The sequence below is a fragment of the Talpa occidentalis genome, unplaced genomic scaffold (assembly GCF_014898055.3).
Source record: "Talpa occidentalis isolate TD23 unplaced genomic scaffold, MPIMG_talOcc4v2.1 talOcc4.10, whole genome shotgun sequence".
Lineage (NCBI taxonomy): Eukaryota > Metazoa > Chordata > Mammalia > Eulipotyphla > Talpidae > Talpa > Talpa occidentalis.
The window spans coordinates 102323608-102349810 of NW_023600993.1; the positions used below are offsets into that span (position 1 = coordinate 102323608).

Below are 26203 nucleotides of genomic sequence, written 5' to 3' on the forward strand. Positions count from 1 at the left end.
CAGATGCAGACTTAAACATGCATGCACGCGCACGTGTGTGTGTGTATGTGTGTGTGACTTTTGTATTTTTAAGGAAGACACAATGAATAGATTATTTCAGTTACTTCACATGTACAAACAAAGACTCCCTTTCCAGTGAGACAGTCCAAATTTATAACTCAGACAGGCGCTAGTCCAATTTATTTTCAGTGACCAAGGTCACGTAGATATTTTTGGAAAGAATGAAACCATCTCTGTGGGGTCGGGATATAACTGTCTAGACTGGTTCTTTCTTAAGAATCTTTTCTAAAATGTTTGCTTAAACTGCTGTGTCCGGGGTCCTAAGGGGAGACTTGTGGACACAAATGCTTTGTGCAGACAACTTTTGATTAGAGCTGAGCATGTAACCTTATCTGTCTGGCCCAGCTTACGTGCGTGGAATGCGTTGAACTAGAAAACCCTGTTTTTTCAGGACAGACAATATGAAAATTTTAAAAGGTTTGGAACACACTAAGGCAATCTTTTGGATATTTTTAATAGAAATGTTTATCAATGTATTTTGGAATACTCTGAAATTTTCAACAGATGGCAATAATAAAATTGATTCCTTTATTAATACTCAGGAAAGCGTTATGAACCCAGAAATGGGTTGCTTTCATATTGCTTTTATTTTCAAGGGCAACCTACAAAAGTTAAAGGGGCTTGTGATTCTTCGTTTTCAGGAGGATAATGGCTTTCATGTTTTTTTTTAAGAATAAAGTAATTTGAGGCTTCCGTAGAGCTTGCGATTTGCATATACAAAGTAAATTGCTCATTTAATTCATTCAGTCCCACAAGGGGAAAAATAATTAGAATATAGCCTAGAAAAGCAAGGTGGAAAATTGCCTTTTAGGTAGCCATCCCGTGTTCATTCTGTAAACATAAATAAATCATCATCTGTAAATTACCAACAGCAAAAGAAGGGAAAAATTGGAAATCAAATCCTTGTTTTCCTAAATGGCTTTTGCCTTAGCAGCACACCAGAAACATACTTAATATTCCCACACAATGCCTACTAATTGCCTAATTCTGACAGGAATATACTAGTTCCTCAAAAGAATGTACTTTTAAAAATCCAATTCTATTAATCTTCCCTTGAAACACCAGAAGAAATTTCAACCGTTTCTGTCTCGTTACAAAATAATCCATTAGGAAAATTGAATTGTGTCATTGGTAATTGTTTTCCAGGTTGTTAATGCAAAACTGTATTGGTAGCTAATTAAACTTTTAAAGTATGGCCACTTTGTTAATCGCTGACTATTAAACATTTATTTCAATGAATACTATCATTGATGATGAATAAGACATCTGGAGGATGGCTTTAAAAGCCAAATTAGTTTGGCGTTCCTTCTTTGGGAATTCTTAATTGGATGGCACATGCCAAGATTTATTAGAATTTAGGAGAGGGTTGAATCTTCCCTTTCATGAAGCTATAGTACTGTGTTATTTTGATGCACAAAAAACTGAGGTCCAGGATCTACAGAGCAATTATCAGTAAGTAGCTCTTGAGTCTCTCCCTGTCTGCTCGTTCCTCTTTTCTAACTTGAGATAAAGTCCTGTGCACTTATGTCTGCTGGCCTCCCTGGACCTCATCACAACCCTCAGGTCTTCCCGAATCCTTCACCCACCAGGGGGGAAACCAAGTCACTGCCCAGGCTCACCTCCAGGGGGCGCCGTTCTCATCCATCCCACCCGAATGCTGTGGGGCAGTTGCATGTGGGTTCAGCCTGGTTCCTTTTTTGCCTTTACTGGAACAGTGATTCCCAACCCCAGCTCTATCAGTGCGTCCTTCGTGGGAAGTTTGGTCGCCTCTCTGGCTTCTACCCAGTAGCACCCCTCCCAGTTTTGACAACAAAAAATGTCTGGGGCAGAGGGGCTGCAAAATCTCCCTGATTGGGAACCCTTGGCCTACAGAATAATCTTTGTAATATGTAGATGGGGCCATTCCATTTATCCACTTAAAACCTTTTAGTATCTGCTCTTCCGACTTCACGAGTCACCCTAAGCCCCTGACGGCAGCCCTCCGGCCCCTTGTGATCTGGCCCCGGGCCAGCCTCCTTGTCAGCTCCTGTTACTGCCTCCTCGCCGCTGCCCTCCCCGTGGTTGTCACGCTGTTTCATGATGGTGCTCAGGTTGTTTCTTCTCCCTGGAGACTGGTCTTCTTTCTCTTTGTCTCCTGAACACTGTCCAGTCTTCGTGACCCACATTAAGAGCAACAGGCCCTAACTCTGCGGTGGCGGCTCCTCTCATCCTTCTCCCTAGATTCGTTTGTTGGCATTTGGTGGTTCTGTCAAGAGTAGCGAGTTGGTCTGTGCCCAGAGCCCAGCTCTGCCCCTTGCCAGCTGTGTGCATGAATTTAGCTCCGTGGCCACAACACTCTTTCCTGGATAGTGGGAATACAGTGGTGACAGTGAGTGAGGAGGTGTGGGGGGAAATAGAATAACCTGGTGGCTATGAAATCTTCAGAACTCAACATCCCCAACATCTAACGCATGATTAAGGCTCTGCCTCTGGGAGTGAAATCCTGACTTTGCCCCTGGAGGGGAATTGTCCACTCTGGGCGTGTTGATGGTGTCACTGGGCCTGGGTTGGGGCGGTCCAGCTCCAGAGACAGAGCTTTCCCTTAGTGCGCACCTACTGAGGACCCACGCGTGAGGGGCACAGTGCTAAGCACTGGAGGGCAGGAGGGAGGTACAGTAGCAAACTAGAAGATGGCTCCCCGCCTCTACTCTGCTGGAGAAGAGAGAGACATGAAGGAAACAGGGGCAAACAGTGTGTTGGTGTGACTGATAAATACTGCGGGGTACTAAGGGTCTCAGAGGGCAAAGCAAGTGTGGGCCGAGGGCGTTGTCATTCTCAACAGAGCCACCAGCAGGACTGTCGTTATAGAGACAAAGTGTGAGCAGCTGAAGTTGGGCCAAGGGGGAGCCCTGGGGCTCTCGGAGGATGAGCGTTCAGGACAGAAGAACAACAAATACAAAGTGTTCTGGTTTGATGAGATTGAACAGACCCCATGAATGAAATTGGCTTCAGTTGGGCTTTTAGGACAAATAAATTGGGCACCACCTTTCTTTCAGGGGCATTTGTGTCTCTTCAACACAGCGACCTCAGCATCATGTAGGCTGCATTTGCACAGAGGTGCATAAAAAATGCACGTGACAAAGGCCTGGTTCCTGACGAGCAGGACCTGGGTGGAGACTTCCACGTGCAGCCTTCTTTCTCCTGGCTACGGACGGAAATCCATTTCTCTTAAAGGAACTCGGAGTGTGTAGGAAGAAGACACACGGTTGGAATATATCTTGAGCAAAGTGAATCAAAGTTTGTTTAGACCGATTTCAGGCCCTCCAGCCAGCGTAATCACAGACTGGAGCCAAGAGGCGCACCTCCAACGAGGTGGCCTTCTGTCATTTTCTGCATTGGCCCAGGAAAGGCGGGTGGGGCCGCCCTCACCATCTGCGTCCCATCGCTGTTGAAGGAAGGCTGGACCTCCGTGCAGGGGAAGACTTGAAAGCCCCCATCACACCGATTAGATGCCAGGCAAGTTCCACCCAAGGGCTTGAGAAGCCAAAAAACCCCAGGACCCTTTCTCAACAGGCTCTTGAAGTTCAGCCTAAATGGATCTGAATGCCTGTGGCGGCCTCCAGGACCCACCTCAGGATGGTGAGAACTTGCACTATGTTAACAGCTCACTGCCCCTGCTGAAGTGCCTGTGAAGAGACCGATGACAGGGTCAAGTCATAGATGAGCGGCTCTATCCTGAAGTCAGCCACCTGAGTTTACGCTACAGTCCATCTTGTGACAGCACTAGAACCTGAGGCTGAGGCCGTACAAGGGTGTGGGGGTGTATGGCATGCCCCCTACCAGCTCAGCATACAGAGAATTGAACTTCTCACCTGATCAAATGCAGCAGTTGTACATATTTGAAATAATTGAATGACAATAAGGATTCTAGTAAAAGTTCAGGATCAATGTTAACAGATTATTCTAATAGAAGGCAATTTGGGGGTGGCCATACCCTAAAAGCATCATCAGTCAATATTGATCTTGTCTCTGGCAATCATAGCTCTTTACTTGGCAAACCAATTGGGCTAAAAGGATAAGAATTTTATAGGGCCTCCCCAGTGGTGCAGTAAGCTGAGCGCAGTGCTGTGAAGCTGTCTGCAGCCTCCGCAGCGCCAGTTCAATTCCCGGCTGGCCAGGGAGAATCCCACATGGCGAGACAGATCTCTCCTGTCTTGCCCACTGCTTTGGTCCATCTACCTATTCTGCTCCCCACTCTGTCTCTGGTGAATCCTTTCACCCTCCCACATCTCTGGCCTGTACCCCAGCTCTTGTATAAATAAAAATAAATCTTAAAAAAAATTTTTTTAGTAGTTGCTGGTGCCCTTCCCTGAAAGGTGGTCAGAACTGACTATTCACATAATACCAAAGTTTCACCTGGCTCTAAATACAACTCAAAATAAGGCTTTGTTAGTATAGAGAGAAGTGTTTGGTGCAACCAGTGGCGGAGCTGAGTCTCACTAACAGGGATGTTCTGACTCAGTTGCTTTTTCATATGATGCCACGTGAGGCTCACAGAGTCACATCCAAGTGACTTTACATGAATGTTTTCTGAATCTCATTAAGCCTTGGATGTAACATCTGTTTTAGGAGAAGTACAAGGAGATCAGAAAATTAAGGGCACCATGGAAAAGCACACACTTCTGGACCATGGGATATTCTACAGGAAGATGGATGTGATGTTTTCAAAATGGTGGTGTCATCTGCAAAATGTGGGCATCTTGTAAATTAATAGAGATTCAGACATAAGAAGAAATGCAATGCATGGATCTACTGGATTGAATCCTGGATTGGGGTGATGGTGGAGGGATGGGGGCACAGATTTAAAAGATGTTTTGGGGACTTTTAGGGAGATTTGCATATGGGATGGAAAATTAGATGATACCAGAATTTCTTGCCTATTTTCTTAGTGGAGAAAAGGGCTTTGAGGTGATGTGGGGAAACCTTGTTATTTGCAAGAAAGATTTGCTGAAGTCGCAAGATGCTATGGGTTAATGCCTGTAATTTACTTTTGAATAGTTTAACCCAGACCAAGGGTTCACTTGCATATATATTTACTTACATGTAAAAAGAGAGAAAACATCCGGTATTTTTCTTTTTCTTTTTGGCTTATTTCGCTGAGCATGATCACTTATAGCAGGAATCTAGAAAACTTAAATAAGGGACCAGGAAAATGAATAACTATAAGAAAGTGAAAATCAAAATAAACAAAAAACTATGAACCAGAGACACTTTTTGGGGGGGGGGGCGGGAGGGGAGGGATTGGGGTCAGAATGGGGGGGTTGCAATTTTATGGGGAATATAAAAATAAAATTATTATTTAAAAAAAAAATAAAAAGAGAGAAAACAAAGTCAAGGTGAAAATGTCAGAGGCCTTCCTGACTGGTTTTCATTACTTTTTACCAGTGGACTTTTCAAGGAGCCATTGTCTGCTGTGAGTTTTGAGTTAGTCCATGATCATTTCTGTCAGAAAGAAATGGTGTCAGTTTGTGCAAAATCAGATTAAGCCTGAAGCTAAACTGGGCTTGGAAAGTAAACACTCAATTTCTAATGAAAAACAAGCATGCCAAAGGTCCCAATATTGACATCAGCAAGCCATACAGATGTTTCTGGTCTGCTTTGATAGCTACAGATTTTATCTTCATTACAGGAAAATCTCTGGAGTCAGTAAGCTTATATATACTCTTGAAAAGGAAAAGCAAGGTGAAAACTGGAGAGGTTACATTAATTTGAAAGAATAATCAGACAGGCGGTGACCTAGAAAATAAACAGAAGTTATTTTGATTGTCTAACTTGGTCTGCTATTGTTTTAGCATAGAGATAATATAAAAGGGTAGAAAAAACATTGCAGTGTACTCACATGCCATTTTTAGTCAGAAGACTTGACTCTTATTTCATTTCTGTTAGCTATCAAAACTCTTAGCAATGAGAATTTGTAACTAAACCTCACCTTCCACGTCTCTGAAAGAGTTATTTTAAATCCTAGTTCTCAAGCATATTTCAGATTTTGGTCATGAGACTTGAAAGCTTGATTGTCTTTCTCATTTAGGAAATGCAATTGTAAAATGGGCAAGAGAGACAAGAGGAAAGAGATGGGCCCATTGGATGGGTGCTCTTTGGGATATTATGTGGGAACCAGTCTCCACCAACTTTTTATTGGCATCCATGCCTCTGTCCAGCAAATGAGCTTTCATTTATATATATGTGATACGTGTGTGTGTAGCTTGTGATGTCATAAACAATGAGTATGACTCTCTTAGATTAGCTGCATTATAAATCCCTATAAATAGATTAAGTCCTTCCCTTTCAAAAATTCTAGGGGGTTATTCCAGGTAACTGAGTATATTGGTAACATTTGATCCCAAGGGCACAATTCCGTGTCTTCGAGTTTGCTGAATCTCTCTTCTGTTTCATCAAGTGTGCTATTGAATCCCTCTAGTGATTTTTCAATTCATCTACTTGTAACCTCCAGTTCCAAAATTTTGGTTTGGTTCTTTCTCTGTAAGAACTCAGTCAAAAAGCATGGCCCTTGAACCAAAATAACAAAGTAAATCTCCAGAAACTGACCTAAAGAAATGTGGGTATATGCATTACTTACCAAAAATTAAAAATCAACATTATAAAGACTCTCAATGAGCTCAGGTAAATGAGTTTGCACAGATGAAGGAAAATGAAAAAGCTTAGTGGTATTGCTCTCTTGGGGTTTACCAGCTTTACATGAGCTGCACAGCCTTATGGGGAAGGGAGGTAGAAAGATACAGAGGGACATCAAAGATGGCTTACCCCTTAGCACAAATATCAAGCATGGGGGTGGGGGAGTCAAATGTTAAGACCTATAAGTAAACCTAATCCTTGCCAGACAGGTCAATTGCTACCTCAGGAACTTTGCACCCACATTACTGAAAGGTCCATGCAGGAGGCCTGAATGCAGGAGCCAACCAGGAAGCCCACCTGGGGGGTAGGAATGCGGATACCTGCCTGGAGGACTCAGACAATGAGCCTCCCCCCTCCCCCCATGAGTCTCTTCTCAAACAAAGAACCTCTACCTGCCCCACGAAACTTCTCGCGCCCTACACACTTTTCCCGCCGAACGAGCCCAACTACCCACCTGACCTCTCCTCACCCTATAAAACCCTGCTTCCCCCTGACAACGTGCGCGACTCCACTGACCCCCGCCTTGGGTCTGTGAGGTCCGCCCGGGGCGCAATAAACTTTCCCTTCCTTTGAGAAATGTAGCCTGGCTCTCCTTTTCTTTACTGCACTGAACCTTTCCATTACCTGCGTCTGGTATGACATGTCTCAGTTATCCCCAAGTTCACTCTCATGGTCTTCCGCTCAAATGCTCCCTTGTCAGAAAGGGGTTTATTGATATAAAATAACAAAATCCCCTGAGCCCACACCAAATTCTTTTTACAGTTTTATTTATTCTCATAGCCCTTCTGGTGAAATGCTTCCATTTACTTATTTTCTCCCTTCACTGGAATTTAAATTGCAGAGGGGCAGAGTGTCTGTGTCTCATTGGCTGTCTCATCCCCAGTGAGTAGAACCATACTTGATACAAAATATTTTTAATGAATGAATGCATGCATAAATAAATAGTAAATAAACAATGAATTAGACTTTGTGATGGATGAATGGGTGTAAGAAGGCTGAAGAAGGAATGTGGTTCTACTACAATCCTTCTTTGAATGCTTGACCTTGAGAGAGTTTTACATTTTATCTGTGAATCTGTACCCAGTGTAATTCATGCAGAGCCCTGGGGGTGTCTGTATGCTGCTGATGTGAAAGAAAAATAAAAGCTATAACTGCAGACACTCAGGAGGGAGTTTCCTAAAAAGTTTGGAGCTTGGCAGGAAACAACTTCTGGCAGACCTGAGATGTGAGAGATAAAGAAGAAATTCAAACTGAGGGTGAAGTGAATGTTGCTGCGTGCGAGTAGACTGGCTTCTTGGCCCCCTGGAAGCGGTGCTGAGGGCCCAGGCGGCAGAACCGCGATACCGTTGCCTTGTTCAACATTTTACCCTAACATGGAGAAGGAAAAATCCCGGCTGCTGATGAAGGAAATGATATTTATTCAAGGACCTACTTTCTTTATCCTTTGTTCATTCAAAGTCCCAGTTTCCAAGAACCTGAGGAAGTTGGGGACTTCCGTGCAGTCTGCTTTTCATGGCCAGAGACATTAGGTCGCCCCCAGTTCAAGTGACGTCCCTCTCAAAGGTGAATCTGCGACCTGATCAATATCAGTTTGCTGCGAGAGTGCGTTTTCGGAGACCAATGATTTCCTGATCAAAGAAGTATTAAAAATATGCCTTGCCTCAATTTTCTTGTTTACAAAATGGAGTGATGGTAGAAATAAACATATCTTATAAAAATTTTTGACTTATGAAGATACCTGTGTTGGTTGTAATAATCACCATTACGTTTCTGAGGAAGACTCAGCTATGGAGTCGTGTAGATTGCAATTCTTTTGGAAGTAAGAAGAGAGCTCATGTGCATATGCGTGTGTGTGTGTGCATGGGTGTGTGCATGTGCGTGTGTGTGCGTGTGTGTGTGTGTGTGTATATGGGGAGTGTTTTGGGGAACTGCATGCACATGCTCCTTGAGATGCAGTGCTGAGCTGGGGACTGAAACTTGCTGTAGAACCTGAAGGTCTTTTCCCACATAAAATGTAATCCTGTGTTCTGTGAACACAATCACCACCCCATCCCCCACTTCCCGAGCGGAGGTGTGGGTTGCTTATTATCTAAACCAATTTCCAGCACGGGTAATTGTGTTCTGAGTCATGCAGTTCTCCTTGCACTTCCTGACTGTTGTGGGTGACGCGACTTACTCCTTCCACTTGGCCCTGAACGGACATGCAGGGAAGCGACGTGCTTCAGTGTCACGGCCGTGTTCAGGCCCAGGGGGGCTGACTCCCGTCTTAGCAGGGGGTCAGCACCAAGCCTGGGCCGCTCATCCTTTACTTCGACCACCCAGGAAAAGAAAGGGGTCCTCAAATCAGAGACGACTTTCAAATCTAAAGCTCCTCTGAGTTTTGAGTTAGTTATTGGCCTTTCAGGGGTGAAGGGCACAGCTTTTGGGACGAGTTTGCCGCATTCAGAACTCAGCTGGTTTTCAGCTGTGAACGTGGGCGCGTGCGTCTCAGCTGTCCCAGTCTTGGTTTCCTCATCTGGATAATACCCATCAAGGCAATGTCTTAGCTCGTAGGGTTTGTGAGGCTCAAATGAGACATTCTGTATTAAAAATACCCTCCGCACAGTGCGTGGCGCGCGGCCCAGCCTCAGACGCGCCTCCTCTCAATGTCTGTGTTTCATGGATGCCGCTCTCCGTGACGGCGGTGACGGGTGACCTGTGTCCACTGGGAACAGGAGACGCGATGGGTTAGTGACAGCAGGAGCTAACAGACTACAGTTTCATGCAGCGTAGATGGAAGTGAAGGGAAGGAACAGTTGATTCACACCAAGGTCAGGGCAAGTTTCCCAAAGAAAATGAACCTGAAGGAAAAGTATGATTTCCTGGAGCAGAGGCAGGGGGACGAGGCATTTACCGCGGAGGAGCGCTAAGCAGGGGAGTCTGTGGCTGCGTCCTGCAGGTCGTATGATACTCACGGAGTCCCTCTACGTGATCGTTCTGTGTTCGATTCAGGGAACACAATAATAAGCAAAACCTGTACTATCACTGCTCTCTGTGGCCTTCTCTGGGACACAGGACACACAGGGATGGTATCAGAGAGGAGATTGGTGGGGTAGCTCTGGGGTGGACAACAGAGCACCTTGGTGGTCATTCTGAGGATTGGGACCCTTATCCCAAGGGCAATGGGAAGTCATTTAAGTATCCTCTTTTATGCACAGCAATGGTGGAATCTGACCCGTGTTTTTAAAATTCTGTCTGGATGCTGCATGAATCGTGCATTCATGGGGTTGAGATGAAACAAGAGAGATAGATAAGCAGTTCTGGCAAGGTGATAGTGGCTTGTGTTGAGGTGGTGACTCAATAAACAACAACAAAAAAGTGGTTGCATCTGGTAAACTCTAGAATAAGAGATGATATGGAGCCACTGAAGAGACTGGTTTGGCCATCTTTTGTAGAACACTGGCGTCTTAGTCCTGATGGTACAAAAGAAGAATAAATTTGGTAGCTTAGAAGCAGCAGAAATTTATTTTTCACACTTTTAGAGAAGGGGAAATCCAAGCTCAAGGCACAAAAGATTCAGCATATGCTTTTTGGCGTAGAAAGTGTCTTCCTGCCATGTTCTCATGTGAAAGAAGGATATAGGGGCACCTTAGAACCTCATTTGTAAGGGCACTGATCCCATTCATGAGGCAGCACCCTCATGACATTATCACGACATAGGAACTGGGGGGCAAACATTTAGTTTATAGCAAGTGTTATGATATTTCATGCTTAGAAATTTATAATTATACCCTAAAAAGAGCTTGTGTAGGTAAAGAAGCAGGAATGTGTAATAATAAGATTAGTATGCACATGGAGAAGAATCTTTATGCTTCTTCCCACCTATTTCTTGATCCTGGCATTTATTGAACTTAGAAAACTAGACGGAAGAAATCATAACATTACTGAAGACGGATGGGAGGCACGTTCTTTCATAGAACAACACAGAGAGATATGCTAAGGGGAGGTTCAGTGTGTCCCCATGACAGAGGCATTTGTCTTGTTCGTACACTACTTGGAAGCCGCCCAAGCCTTCTGTTTGCAGGACTCCAGTGTGAGGCTCTTTGAAGGCAGCAAGGAATCTAAATATCACTGAGTGAGGGGCAGACATTTTGCAAACCAATAACCCAACACTCTTCGTGAGAGGGAGCAGTTTATAAAGAGTAAGGCGACGAGACAGGGAGAGAGAAAGGAGAATAAAGTTCTAATGGGGAGCCTTCCTTCCAAGGTAGGGACCCCATTACCATGGAGAATGTAAGTCAGGAAGAAGCAGGAAATATCCCACAAGCTAACTGTGTGTTGGAGCATGCGGCATTTTCGAGGCTCTCAGCTCTCCATCTCTGATTGACAGAGTGAAATGATTGAGTTATGGATGGATCACTCTTCCCTTCCTCGGGGGTGATGGGTTTATGCTGGGAGCAATCTGAAGGGACAGAGTATTTGAAAGTCTGTCCACAGTGATGACAATAGATGACACCACAGTGATTGAGAAGACAGACTGGGGAGCAGAGGAGGGATAAAAACAAAGTGAGGGCTTCCTGGTGGCGCAAGGGTTTATGTCTCAGCCCTATGAAGCTGTCCGCAGCTACTGCAGCACGAGTTCGATCCCCAGCCAGGGAGCTGACCCACATGGTGCAGCAGACCTCTCCTGTCTCCCCTCAGCAGTGTATTTCAGTTGGTCTGCCTGTTCTGCTCCCCACTCTGTCTCTGGGGCATCCTCTCACCACCCGCATCTCTGGCCTGTACCCCAGCTCTTGTGTGCATAAATAAATAAATCTTAAAAAAAAAAAAAAGCTAAACAAGCTTTCTACCTTGATAAGTTTTGAGCCTGGGCCACTTCATTTGCTTTGAAAAATTTTTAAAGGACAGGCAATCTGTTCACCCCCCTTGCTGTATATTCAGGGGGACACATCATCCACCGCTTTCACACGCACGCTTTTAGGTCAAGCTGTGTTGATCTGCGGGGTGCCCCCCAGGCCCGCTGTCGCTGGCGGATGCGCACCGTCCACGTGTGACCGCTGTCCCCGGCTCCTTTTCCAGGTCACGGAGCTCAACAACGTGAGGAGCGTCGCTCGGCTGCCCAAGAGCACCAAGAAGCACGCCGTGGGCATCTACTTCAGTGACGACACCTCCAGGACCTTTGCTTGCGAATCAGGTTTGTCTGAAGCAGCAAAGACCATGTTGCTTTTAGTTCGTCAGTGGATGCCGGGCCTCCAGGTTCATCTCTCTGCTTTTCCACAGACCTTGAGGCTGATGAATGGTGCAAAGTCCTCCAGGTGGAGTGTGTGGGGACGCGGGTCAACGACATCAGCCTCGGAGAGCCTGACTTACTGGCTACCGGGGTTGAGAGAGAACAGAGTGGTATGTAGAGAAAATTCTTCTCCTTCTCTCTTGTTTTAATTGGTCGTTCTCCCCATTGAACATAAGACGTCTTCACTATGTGACGTGATAGAAATGTGCAAAGAAAAAGTAAAGATGACCTCTAAGCTCACCCAAAACTTGCATTAATATTCCAGTGTATTGTCTTAGTACTTTTACTGTACATCAGGTGCATGTGTCGACATTTATAATATCAGCGAAAGCTTGAGGGAAATCTGCTCCCCGCCAGTTTCTATGGAAGCTGCTCTACTTCCATTGGATCATTTAATTTCGCCAGCAGTCTGATGACACAGGCCCTGCTCCCTCCCCATTTTACAGGTGAGGAAACTGAAGCTTCAGGGGATAACCCGCTTCCTCTAATTCCTACAAGTAGCTTTGGATTCCGGCCTGTGTAGTCTTGGGCCTGTATTTATAATGTACAGATTTTATCGTGCAGTGGGTTTTAGTCTTTTCCACTTAAAAATTTATTGAAATCTTTCCACTGTTGTTCACGAAATCCCAACTTCATGTATGTTTCATCAAGTTTAAATCCATCTAAATTTGTGATTTTGCTTTTCAAACTGAAACCCCTTCAGCCAACTTTTTGAGATTGACACGCGCCTTGGGAACCAAGCTTTTTAAGGAATAAAGACCAAAACGCTCGAGAACGCTGCAGCACCTGTCTGTGTTTGTTTGCAGCATGAGCCTGGGGCATCTCTTTGCCTCCAAGTCACCGAGTCTGTGATAAGGTGGAGGGGACCCCAGAGTTCTGTTTGAGACCATCGATTTGATCTGTGAGGACAGATCACCCCCAGAGGCTCTGAGTCTCCTGGCTGGATTAGAACCTGGTAGAGGCGGAATCGGGCTGACCCTTTTCATGGGTCTACACTCAGCTGTTGGGAAAAGATGGTCCCCCACCTCCCGATTGGGGCTGTGTCTCCATGACATGTTTAGTCTGGGCTCATGTGGATGCGTCCTCTTGGCCATCGTCCATCTCCACGCAGATGACGTCAACATGAAGGGGAGCTCGTGGCAGGCTCTTGTTTGATTTAATCGAGTGTGCTCAAATCAGCACTCATTTTTCACAAACTTATATTCGTGAGGCTGTGTCCTGATCGTTTGCTGCAAATGGAATTCAAGAATTATCTATTCCTAGGAGTGACTTTTCCCATGCTGGTTTTCTGTGCCTCAGTTTCCTCTCCTGTCAAATGGGAATAAAAATACCTCTGTTATATGATTATTAGACATGATTACAAAACCCATCTAGGTATTTTAAGGCATTTTACACTATTATTTCGTTTGGCTCCATCTAATTGTAATTAAAGTGGTCACTCTTACCCCATTGCTGTTGTCGCTCTGGAGTGGGTAGAGTTATAGAAGAAAGAAAGGAATTGGTAATAAGCTCACTTTTCAATGAATCATGACTTTTTCTTACTTGTTCCAGAATTCTCCCAAGGGAAACTTCCCCCATTAAAGTATACTTTTAATAATAGCTCCTATCAATAGACATAGAAAATATTTGCTTATGGGGAGTTTAAAATAACTTAGACATTTCTAATAATAGATGCATGAATACATTTTATGAATATAATCTTGTCACACTTATTTACTCAATTCAATTAGAATCTATGACAATTCAAATGACTTCCTTATTATGAAACAATTCATCCAGAATTCTACTAATATTGCTAGTGCCATGCCGCTATCTTACCAGATATTGACCACCTACCATAATGATGGATAGGTGAAAATGTGTTTGCTCTAGTGATAATATTTTTGTTTATGTTTCCCTTAAAGAGTTTGTCTCTGTAACTTCTCAAATCAAAGAATTTTCTAAAAATTTTAACAGATGGAGGGAAAATTTGGTTGTGTTCCTAAGCCAAAGTTACTTATATAGATTGATCTTGGTGAAATTTTAACAATCACCCAAATAATAAGCAAATGAATATATCCTGTATTTGGCTAAAGAAAGTTCTTTGTTAAAACTGCTATTCATTGGTATTTCCCATCTGTTGGTCAGTGAAATGCATAGTATTAGTGTGGAGTTTAATATAAATAATTTGGGATACAGTTTTGTCCATTTAGTTATGAAAATTATAAGTTGATCAATCTAACTTTAATATCATTAAGCCATGCAGCCAGCACTTTGCACCTGCATCCTTTGTGAACACAAAAGTGTGGGTGTAATTGCTACGTACTTGTCAGGGAAAAAAAATTGCTTTTAATGGATTGCTTTAGTGTTATTGGCATCCACATTTTTTTATTATGCAAATTTAAAAATTCTAAAAATGGACTTTGCTCATGTCATGTTTAGTGCATGTTGACAGCCAGACTGTATCACGATTGTTATTTAATATGGGTGTTCACTTAAAAAATCATTTGGGGGGACTGTTAATTTATGCGAAGGTTTGTCTTCCTGAGTAGTCAGCCAAACCCTAAGAATGTGAGCTTGAATTATTTTGAAATGCCTCTTTGTTCCTACGATGTCTTTGATGTTTTATTCCTGGGGATTTTAGACTAACCTTTTGTTTTTCTCCCAGAGAGATTCAATGTGTATTTGATGCCATCTCCTAACTTAGATGTACATGGCGAATGTGCCTTGCAGATTACGTATGAGCACATCTGCCTTTGGGACGTCCAGAATCCCAGAGTCAAACTCATCTCTTGGCCGCTAAGCGCCCTGCGGCGGTATGGACGAGATGCAGCTTGGTTCACTTTTGAGGCAGGGAGGTGAGTTTCGGGGACTGTTGCTTTACCTTTCCCCTCCCCCTCTCCCCAGTTCACATCATTGCAGGCCTGGGTCTTCCCAGGAGACCCACTGGAAGCACAGTTTGGGATGGCAGAGATGGACGACTCTGGCATCTCCCCGTGTACATACGCGGTACCCACCCTGGGGTTCCTTCCCAGGGGAGATGCTAATGGCTTGTGAATGGGACATGGATTTTCATCACATAGTTTGATTCCATACCGCAAACTGAGGTTGAACTAGATAAAATTGGTAAAAACATACCATTTACTGGGTCAGGCTAAGTAGAGGCCAACTTATTGGTTTTTGGAAAGCTCTCGTATTAACGTTCTATTTGTTTCCTCACTAAACTAATTATGGTTAATTATATGACTTTACTGAAGTATAGGATGTTCCTGAATTCTCCTCCCCATGTAGGGAGTGACGGTGGGACTGGAAGGGGTTAGGTCTCCAATACCCCACGCACTTTTATCACTTTGCCTTTTTTCCTCTGAGAGGTTAACTGGGAACAAAGATGGCGCCAGGACCTTTGGGCTGATCATTAGCTACCAGATTAGCCACTTCAGCGCCTCATTTCCTCCTCCACACTTCCTCCCTCAGGATTTAGCCTCTTTGTTTTTGCAACACTACAGATACATTTTTTTTTTTTTTTTAGAATTTTAAATGATTAGCTTTGAAGAGAAATGCAAGTCCTTCTGTATATGGCTGATATTAGAGTTGAAAAGCATTAACTTGTGACTTAATTCTTTTTTTGTTTGTAAACAAATGATATTTGATAGGAGGAGAGAGTAGAAACAGAAGTTCTAAACCTAACACCCTAATTCACATGAACAAATCACAGTCCTGCCCTCCTCAAACTAATCTGTTCATCCCCTAAGAAACTAAATCCAGTTATTTAAATTTTGTTTTTCAAAAATATGATCACTGGGAGGCTTTTACAGCTATTCTAGAAAGTTTTAATTCTTCTTTCCCATACGACTCTTCCCTGGTCTCTTTTAAGTAAACTGGAAATGCTGTAAGAAAGTCCATGAATCTCCCAGAGACCACAGATTTCTTCAATTTTGAAATTAAAACTTGAATCTTCAGAGCAGTGTTCTTTTGTCAGAATTTCTGATTCATTAACCTTCTGGGAAAATTTAAGAATTTGGCTTGGAAAATTTGGACCCCAGAAATGATTTATATATGAATTGTAACCACTGAAATTAAGGTTTAAATGTTTTATGATAGAAACAGATTTTCTATAATTATACCACTCCTATTACACCCCCCCAACTTTTATTTCCTAGTGCTACACAGGAGGATTCTGCATCGATCAGGAATCTGATTCCTTGATTTACTATTTATGGAAAACAGGAGCAGGAAGAGTATTGTGACTTTGTATGGTAGTTTCTGGAGGCTAAAACTGTAGTAAACTCTTGTAATATCTTGTGACTATTTGAAACTTTTTTTTGAAATCATCCCAATCTCTCAGGTTTTAATACTACTCATATCTTGCAAACGTTTAATCTGTTCGTACTAAAATCTAGTAGAACTGCCAAGGAGTTAGATGATGATTTTAAGACTTTGGTATTTCTGCCAATGGATGCAGGAAATAGCGATCTGGAAGCAGATGTATTTTGGAGTGTGCGTGTGATGTAATCTTGCTGGTATTTTGTTGGCTGTAGGAGAGCGAGGGCAGAAGTGGGTATGGGATAATACTGAAGTAGCTCAGGTGAAAGAAATTGTAGATGAAAATTATGGATCATCCCAATGACCTTGGACCAAAAGCCATAAAATAGTGATGCGAAAAATGAAAGGAATTTCACGCGATGACTTTGGTCTCTCTGCAGTCTGACCTCTTGGGTATTTTATTCAAGCACTCTCATAGGTGATGTCAATAACTACAACACCACCACCCCCACACACGCACACAGGGTTGTGCCTCCTGTTTTATAGGGAGTGGGGATATTTATTTATTTTGAATAGCAGGCTTGTTCAGGGGTCATGCTTTGTAGGTTGGTGCGAAGCTGACATTGCATGATCGGTAGGGAAAGCATCGTGTGTTCCCAGGAGGCTGTGCCTTTCTCAAGCAGCATGGGACTGGGTACGGAGCACGGGTTTGGGAGTCAGAGAGGTCCCAAGTCTAATCTCTCTGCTTTATTAGATGTTGACCTTGGATAAAATGTTCACCTGCATCCTCAGTTTATCCAAGTAATCACTTCCTTGCACGGCTGTTACAGGTCAAAGCAGCAATGCAGGATGACCTCAAAGGTGCTGGGTTACTCCTAAATCGTTATCGTTGACATTTTATTATGATTACTTCTGGAGCAGGACTTAGGTTTCTGGCATCCAGACAGTGTTAAGTGCAAGGTAATATTACTATTTTATATTTTGCCTGAAACTCAAATAAAGATGAATTTTTATCGTTACCATCAAGATGCTCAGGATAATAAGATCATTCGTGTTTCCCTGAGCGTGAAGGTTTCATATCTGCCTTGCTTTATTAGCAAGATAAAGATAATTTTTTCATTGGCTATTTTTGGATGTGTTCAAAACAGGGCAGTTTCATATTAACTAATAGAATTTTCTCCCTGTCTCACATCAATAAATGAACAGAAGTCAAGTCTCTCCAGGCACTGGTTTGTACATATGCTGACGGCATCTGCGCAGATTTCATGGCATTCCCCTTGAGGAACGGAAGGGGAGGGGGGGTCTTCATAGGGACATTGAGCAAAGTTCTGCTCACCTTCAGTCTCTTAGGGTTGGGACTGAGTATTCTTCCCACCCCATCTCACCCCACTGTGACGGACCCAGGGCACTAGGCAGCCAGTTGGGGGAATTACATAGCTCTTGTACGCATGTGGCCGCCTCTGTGAGTGGGTAGAGTGTATTACTTATGTCACAAGATTGCCATGAAGACTAGTAAGGATGCATTTACAACCCCCTGGCATGATTTGCCACACTGACCTAGCACATACTAGGCAGTTGCATCAACCCAAACTGACACAAGCAGAAAGGAAATTCGTTGACTTAGGTAACTCAAAGTCTAGGGAGGAGGGAAGGCTTCAGGCTGGGCTTGATTTGGAATCCAAATGGTGGTCCTAGGTTTTATCACACCATCCTGTCTCCTCTGAGGTGGCTGTACTCTGGGTCCACACAGTGGTTTTCAGAAGCTTTAAGGTCTCCTAACATTGGCCAACAGAAAGAAAGTCCTACTGTGTGTTGACTATTACATTGTCTGTGCATGAAGCATTGTACTAAAGCACTTTAGCCTATGAACTGGGGTACACATAGAGTGGGGATGATTCTCCAAAGCAGGAATGAGGTAGTGGTGCCATCAGAAGGGGAATAAATGTGATTAAAAAAAAATGTATCCAAGACAACATTTAACAATGGCTTGAAGCATATAGGTGAAGTGGTTACTTCACTCTAATTAGTGATGTCACTCATGAAGGTGCTGAGATACAGAACAGAGTTTCTCAGCCAGGGTGGTTTTGCTCCCAGGGAACATTTGGCAATGTCTGGAGACTTTTTGAGTGGGGACGGACAACGGTGTGTAGTGGGTAGGAGGGCCAGGGGTTCTGCTAGATGTACACTGCACGGAAGAGTCCTTTGCAGTGACGACTTAGCAGGCATAATTATTTGGTTGAAAAACTCTATGCTAGCAGGTGTATTGGCCTTTGAAACAATTGCTAGTACTGATTGAACCCTTGCTGTCTGAAAATCACTGTTCTAAGTATTTTGCATGCACTGTCTCATTTAAGCCTCTCAGTGATCGCATGAAGTAGGGAATATTATTATCGCATCTTCAAGAGACATGTGGCCATTGGTGTGAATGCTCCAAAGGCACAAGATCGGTAGGTGGTGGATTCAGGAGTCACATCTGGGTCCTCTGACTTCCAGATCCTCTAGAGTTCTAATAAGGGTCACCAGTCCACTGGTGGGGAGCCTCGTTCTCAGTTAACTTCTACAGAGCTCAGGAAGAGAAGCTGTACTTATGTCACCTGAGCCCCCTGAGACCATTTCACGTGATCCTGGCAGAGATCCACCTGGCCATTGCAGAAGGATGCCCATCAGTCAGTGACAAACTGGCAGAGATCATGGTCATTTGAACACGCGTCCTACTGTGTGGGTCCTCTCCGTCACTTGAATCCTGGAACCGTGTATTTGCTTCCACGGCGTGGGGTGCAGGCTGATGTTGGCTGTCAGCTGTCTCAAGGTCCTAGGCCAGCAGGTTCTTCTAGATGCCATTTCTCACCCCCAGGAGCAAATCAGACCATAACACTGCTTTTTCTTGAAGAATTTAGAGTTGCAAGAGAGATTGCTTAATAAAGTGCAACTGCACAGTGAATGTCCACTCATTGGCCCTGGAGATAAAGGAGGATCAGTTCATTGGGGGGGAGTCCTGAGAGGCATGCTGTTTTACTGGTTTGAAGCTTTTCTGGCCTTTTGTTTGTTTCTTTCCACTTCGAAGCCCTGAAACCTCAGCGAAGCCCATCGCTGGCAGGGGCTCTGGTTTTTCATGGGAAGATCCAGCTGACATGAAGCTCTCACTGACATCATCCCCCGCGGACCTGTGCCTGAAATGTCATTGTCTGGGGAAGGTGGCAGGTGTCCAGGGAGCTTCCTGCCAAGTTTACAGCTGGCTGGGGGCGGAGTGCCCTGCCTGACAGGCTCCTCCTCCCCTCCCAACTGGCTTCAATTAATACCCCAGGTTTAGCACCTGCAGGAGTGAGGAGCGCAGGTGACATTTGGCAGGGGCAGCAGGATCACGACCACGCAAGTCCCTCTCTTCACCTCCTTGGTCTTGACGTGATGCTAAGAGAAACTCTGAGTATGCCAAGAATATGTGAAAACTGATATTGCCTATGCAGAGTCTTTTCCTGAAATGGAGGGCACAGATTTGTGAGACTGTTTTGGATGTAAAGGCATCCGAACATCCTTGGAAAAGAAATCATTTGTACCTGGTGTAGACCATGCTAGAAGCAAGTGTATTAGTGAAATAACCTTTCATCGGAGAGGAAAATCATTTTCCCCTATAATTGGTGATGTACAGGTGCATCATTTTGGCATAATGATGCATTTGGAGCATCATTTTGGCATAAATCTTTGGGTCGGCTCTATTTCTCTTCTAGTGTCTAAGCTGCTAATGTTTGAGCATTTATTCATTCCCGTGACCCCAGCATCACTCACCCCTCGTGACAGCCATTCTCACAGGTGCCAAGTGGTATCTCAACACGGGTTTATTCCCCTGGTATTAGCGGTGTTGGGCATCTTTCCGTGGGCCTGGTAGCCATTTGCTTGGTGTGGCCATCTGCGAACATGTGTACGTGGTCATTCAGATGACCGACGAGTATTTCTCATCTGTCGTCTTCACCCACAGTCCCTGGCACCCAGCTCCCAGATCTCAGAATTTGCTGTGCCACAGGAGCCTCTTTTATCATAATCTCTGGCCTCTGCTCCTCAGAGCCTGAGTGAGCTTCAGAGCCAGTGTTAAAGGCGACTTTGTTTGTCTTAATGGGCCTGGGCGAATGAAGGTAACTTTTGGAAAGCGCCTGAGAACAGGGGCTGGTGCCAGGGAGACCAGTGCACAGAAGGGGGGACTTCTAGGCCCAGCCCTGGTTTCCCACAGGGGAGCGGCAGGAGGTGGAGTTCGGTGGCCCAAGGCTCATCGTCCTGGACTGTGGGCTCATCCAGCCTCTAGAAAGCCCCAGGGAGCTGCAGAGAGCTTCTGGGGGGAAAGGGGTGGGCGTGCAAAGGTTTGGGGGAAAACGGTGCATGCACCTGGCGAGGGCGTGGACGCACCATGCCTTCTCCCCACACCACCCCTTGCCCTGGGTGCCTGCCTGAGGATTGAGTCCTCTCGTTTCCCGTGGATGAGTTGGTGAGCTGGTGAGTGAACAGATTGCCTGGTGCTGGGAGCTGTTCTAGCAAATCCACCAAACCTGAGGGGGTGTCCTGGGAGCCTCTGATTTACAACCAGAAGCATAGATAAGGAGCTGGGAGTTGTGACAGGCACCTGAGGTTTGAGAAGAGGGTGGTGAGGACCCCTGATCTATAACTGCTTGGTCAAAGCCGTGGGTTGCAGCCTGGGGTCTCGGGAGCCAGCTCTTCACCTGTGCAAGCTGCTGCCCTCACTGGGAAGACGGTGTGAGAAGTGAGACTCCAGGGGGTCTGGGAATCCATTATTGGGGCGGAAAGGCCTTGGCACCCACCCCTGTGTTGGAATTGACCAGTGATGACTCACCCATGTACGTGGCCACTTTGTGCAGTGCTGCCTCAGAGTTCTAGACAGTGCTAGTAAGGTCGAAACCTCCCTTCTTCAAGCACTCTCTGAGCCTGTCCAGCAGCCTGGCGTGGCTCCAGCCTGTGGAAGGAGCAGCGGCTGAAGCATGCAAGAGCTCTGCCATGTGGCGCTTACTCTGCAGAGAAGAGGGCGGCCGGCAATAACGGACATTTGAAAAAGACAGATAATAGATGGTGCGAGTGAGTTCCACAGTGAGCCATGAAGTTGTCCAATAGAAAGTGCCAGAGCAGGCGTGCGCTTGCACATAGGGTGGCCAGGGCTGGCTTTGCTGGCCAGTGACGTGGGAGCAGAACCCTAAAGGGGCAAGAGTGAGCCGTGTTGGAGTCTGGGGGTCGAGCATTCCAGCCGAAGGAAGATGGGGAAGTGGATGTGGGGGTGCAAAGAAGAGCCAAGAGGCCGGTGAATCTGGGCAGGAGAGGCGAGGGGGCATCGTGGAGGTGGAGATGAGGCAGGGGCGGGCCCGGCAGGTCTTGAAGAACCGGCTGTTGGTCTTGGTCAGATAGGGAGCCCCCGGGACCGTGTGGAGTTGGCCAAGAACAACCCCCCTCACACCTGACACCGGTTGCAAGCTGAAGAGCTTCTCCCTCCACCTATGCTTTAATAATTTGCTAGAAACACAGTGCTGTCTGGAAACTGAAGCGCCGGTTCAAGTTTGTGACAATGAAAGCGCCTGCTGGGGGAGGAAGTGGGCGCAGTGGAGTCCAGGGAAGTTCCAGACCCCCAGAGCCCTGCCCTCCGCCTGGAGCTGGGTTGCGATTCCCAATATCGCCACCAGGGGTCCCTCCTGAGCCTTCGTGTTCAGAGCCTGTGTTGGCCTGTGTGACATGTGTGTTCTACTGGCGACTTCCGGCCCGCGTGGGTGGCCCGCGTGTCCAGGCGGAAGAGCACAGGTGGCCCAGAGCCCCTCCCTGGGTCACGGTGCTGCCTTTGGCCGGCCCGAGGTCCCCAGGCAAACAGCCATCATGCCCGGAGCCCCATCCAAAGGCCAGACCTCTTTCTGGACCAGGTCAAACTGTTCACTATCCAGGGAGGATTAAGCAAAGAAGTGACATGATGTGACCCATTTTTTTTTACTAGACTATCTCTGGTTAACATCAGTTCCAGGGCACCGGGGCACCCCAGGAGGACGGGGGTGCTGTTGATGCGCTGGGAGCAGGGGGGTGGTGTAGGTGTGTGGACATGATGCTTTTGAAGCTAAAGCCAGAGGATTTACTGACTGATTGGATGTGGATTAAGAGAGAAAGAGGTTTCGGGATCCTTTAGAAGCAGCTGAAACTCCAGGGGGAGGGCAGGAGCCGGCCCAGGGTGACCCCCTTCACCAGCAAATGAGTCCACACAACACTCGCCTGACACTTTCTCCCTTGCTAAGCTGACTTTTCACCCTGTCAGCGATTAGCCAAGCAACACACCGTGTTTGTGTTTAGAAACTGCACCGAGCACTTCCTATCCAGCCTGCGTCTTACAAACCCCGCAGCAGGAAGGAGTGAAAGCACTTCCCGGGAGTGACAGCTTGGTCTTGGCTGAGAAAGTCACAGAGGGAGAAAAAATGCTCTTGACCTCACAGCTAAGTGCTCAAGATCCGATGCAGGAATACACCGTCACTTAACGCCACCCTCCCATGATCTGTGACTTTGGATAGTTCTTGTGCTGTTCTTATCCAAAACTTCGGGTGCACACACTTAGGGGTCAGAATTCTGTCCAAGATGATAACAGTGGTCGTGGGAGGTGTGCAAGGGAACCGACTGTCAGGAAGCCTGGTGACTGGAGATGAGCCCTGGGAGGAAGGGGTTGGGGTCCTGCCCTTCATCCCGATCTCTTGGCTCAGATGGTTCATCTGCCAACACTCCGGAGTGTCTGCAGTAGCTTCAGGGAGCCGGAGAGACTGGGCACCCTGGACGTGGCAGCGTCATCTGTCTTGATTGCAAACTGATTCTTTTCCTACCAGGAGGCCCACGTTTCTCAATCTGTATTTCCATTCGCAAGGGCGAGGTCTCTGTTATGCTGCTTTCTCAGGCCTCGAGCCTCAAACATGACCCTTCCCCAGCCACACACGTTCGTCCCTCGTCCCCTGTGCTCGTTCTCTTGCCCCCATGCTGCTGTTTCCTAGACTTGCATCCTTTAAAGGGGTAAAGTAACCACAGATCCTGATTATTTGTGTACCTTGATGCCAGAGCCTTCCCTAGATGCAACACAATTGTCCACCACCCTGTGAGATTTGGGCAACCTTGTCTCTTAAAGGTGAAGCTCAGGACACTGAGGTGTCGGAAGGTCAAGGAACTCGGCCAGGGCAGTGACGGGACAGCTGCCTGCCACCCCACCTGTGCGGGGCTCCAGGACCGCACCTGTTCCCCCAAATGTGGGATGATTGTAGGTGATGGGGGCAGAGCATTCAGTGAATGTGGTTCTCACGGTAATAAAGCCATTTTCTTTTCAATTACCTTTTGATCCTTTGGATTAAATTACAGAGAAAGCTTTCAGTTGGGTGCTGGCATGTCTTAAGTCCGTCTTCTAGTACATTCTAATTTTCCTGAGTTGTTAAGAAGTGGGCAGATTTCCAGCTCGAGTCTTTGACAGCAAGAGACCCCAGACCACTGAATGATGGTGTTTGGTTCTCACTGTGTTCAGGCTCGTGTTCCTCTTCAGTGAAAGGCGAGCACACTACTTGGGTTGCTGATTGGAGGCTCATTTACGGTATGTTGGTTTAATGTGGAAAGTGAGTTGATTATAAAAGATTGAATAAGTGGCATGAAGATGTGGCAAACATGTGACAGTCGGGTGTGAATGAAGAAGGTGCTCGGGAGTGCCCTGGGCTCGGGACCTGCGTGAATCAGTGGTGGGTCTGCAGGGTCTGCCCTTAGCCCCCAGCCTCCCTGGGCTGTGCCCAACATACACACACACACACACAATCACATCATGTACACATATCACATGCAAATCACACCCGAGATACACACCACACACACACACCACATACACATATCACATACAAATACACCCACATCTCCCATATATAGACACACCATATACACGCACCACAAACGTGATTGCACACACACCTCACACAGATGCACACATACACACTGAGACACACCCCACATACAGACACACCCTCATGCTGACTTACACACACACAGACACACTCTCATGCTCATGCACACGTACGCACGCGCCCTGCGCCTCTCACATTCACCCTGCTGGAGGGGCCGGCTGCCCCTGTCCTGGGCCGGCTGCCCCTGTCTTGCGCCGACTGCGGCGGGCCGGGCCGTGTGACGGGTAGAGGCGAGACTGCGACACCGGCAGCTGTGTGCCTCCCCGCGGAGTGTGCCTGTGGCGAACACGGCCCCTGAGCCCATGAACCGCCCACCGTGCAGCCTCCTGCACACGTGCCCCCGGCCAGGCCCTCCCCCTGCCCTTGCTTTCTGTCTCTCAGTGATTCTCAACCAGGGCACTTTGCTTCTGGGCACCCTTGTCAGCATCTAGGATACTTTTTGGCTGCCACGATGGGGAGCTGGGACCAGAGATGCTGCAGAATATTCCACAGCACCAGCGCCAGCCCTCAGGGCTGGCCCGGCCGCGTGCACACTGCCCCCTGGGGCCGTCGCTGTGTCTCCTGCAGGTGGAGCTCCTGGGGCCCCTGTGGGTCAGTCTTCCTGGTCTCATCATCTGAGGTTGGCTGAGCCTGGTGGGGGAGGGGGGTTGTGGGGCGGGGTTGCCCCCACTGCCCAGACTCTTCCCCGTCCACCTCGCTGGCACAGACAGAGGAACACAAACACCCCGTGCCGGACGCTCCCCCCTCTGTGCTCCTCTCTGCAAAGTGCTCTGATCTGCTTCTCTGGGGCCGGGCATCCTAACGTCTCTGTTACTGCAGAAACTGCTGTCCACCTCTCCTCCCAGCCCTGCCCTTGGTCTCCTTATCGCCCCTCTGATCAGGCTCCTCTGCGGTCCCATTGCTCTGGAATCCGTTCACCAGCGAGCGCCTGTCTCACCGAGTCAACTGTAAGCCCCTCCAAGAAGACACCCTTGTCTCTGCCACAGCGGTTAGGACTTCTCGCCTGTGAGTCTGACAGAGACCTGCTTCTTTGCAGGTAGACCATGTCGTTGTCAATGTAAAATTCATCATGGATTTAATGATCACGTCTGCAGGGGTGGAGAGAACACCGTTAATATACACATGGGCTGTAAGAGCCATCCCGCTGTTAGCAGTGTCCAACTGTTCTAAACACACATACACATGCCACACGTGCCAGATGCACACCCACATGCACACACATGTTCCCATGTACACACATGCACACACACATTCCCGTGTGCACACACATGCACACACATGCCCCCCACGCCTGCTCATGCACACGTGCCAGTGAACGATATTTGCATCTTGAAAGTCAGAAACTAAGGGGTTGATCAGTTCATGATTTCATTACTTATTGATGCTTCCACCATGAGGTCATTTACTGGGGTTTTCATAATTTCAACCCCATTATTACTTTTCTAATAAACTTGTTGGAGGGTAAAGCCCTTGGCAAAAGGAGGAATGGAGCCTAAATGCGGGGAGTCAGCACCTGTGGGGGTTGTTGCATGGGGGGTGACGAGGCCACGAGGAGGGACCCCGGTCTTGAACACGTGCTGCAGGCACACCGGCTGCCCTGCTCCTGTCCTCTGCCCGATGTGGCGAAATCACACCCCCAAGCATCTCTGTGCTGTTACTTCTGCCAGACTGTTCTTCCTGCCTTTTCTCCCAAGCCCCTGGTTTTTCACGCTAGCTCGGGGAAATGTGTCTCCTTTTCTGTTCCCCGCCCTCCCTGGCGTGGAAAAGCGAGGCTGGTTTTGACCAGTTTGGTTCGCCGAGCTGTCTGTGAATGAGGGAGCATATGGCTCTGGTACTGGGCCACCTGTGGGAAATTAGCTCAGGACAAATCTTCCCTTGTACTGCGTGAATTGCAAAGACTGGGGTAGATGAAACAACTCACAGTGGCTGGGGCTGGAAATGTGTGTGTTTTCCATTTGTTCCTTAGCTGGGGCCACAGCTCAGCCTCTGAAGATGGATTCAGTTTTTTTTTTTT

At 46.6% G+C, this 26203-nt stretch overlaps 1 protein-coding gene across 1 annotated transcript in view; it reads left to right on the forward strand.

Annotated features, from left to right (window-relative positions):
• The window catches only part of DOK5 (docking protein 5), a 105791-nt gene that overhangs the window by 59744 nt on the left and 19844 nt on the right, over positions 1-26203 (forward strand). Inside the window, exons 3-5 of the mRNA XM_037500655.2 lie at positions 11791-11905; positions 11992-12111; positions 14649-14838. Of these exons, the coding sequence (XP_037356552.1) occupies positions 11791-11905; positions 11992-12111; positions 14649-14838 (425 nt within the window). The remainder of the gene's footprint in view (positions 1-11790; positions 11906-11991; positions 12112-14648; positions 14839-26203) is intronic.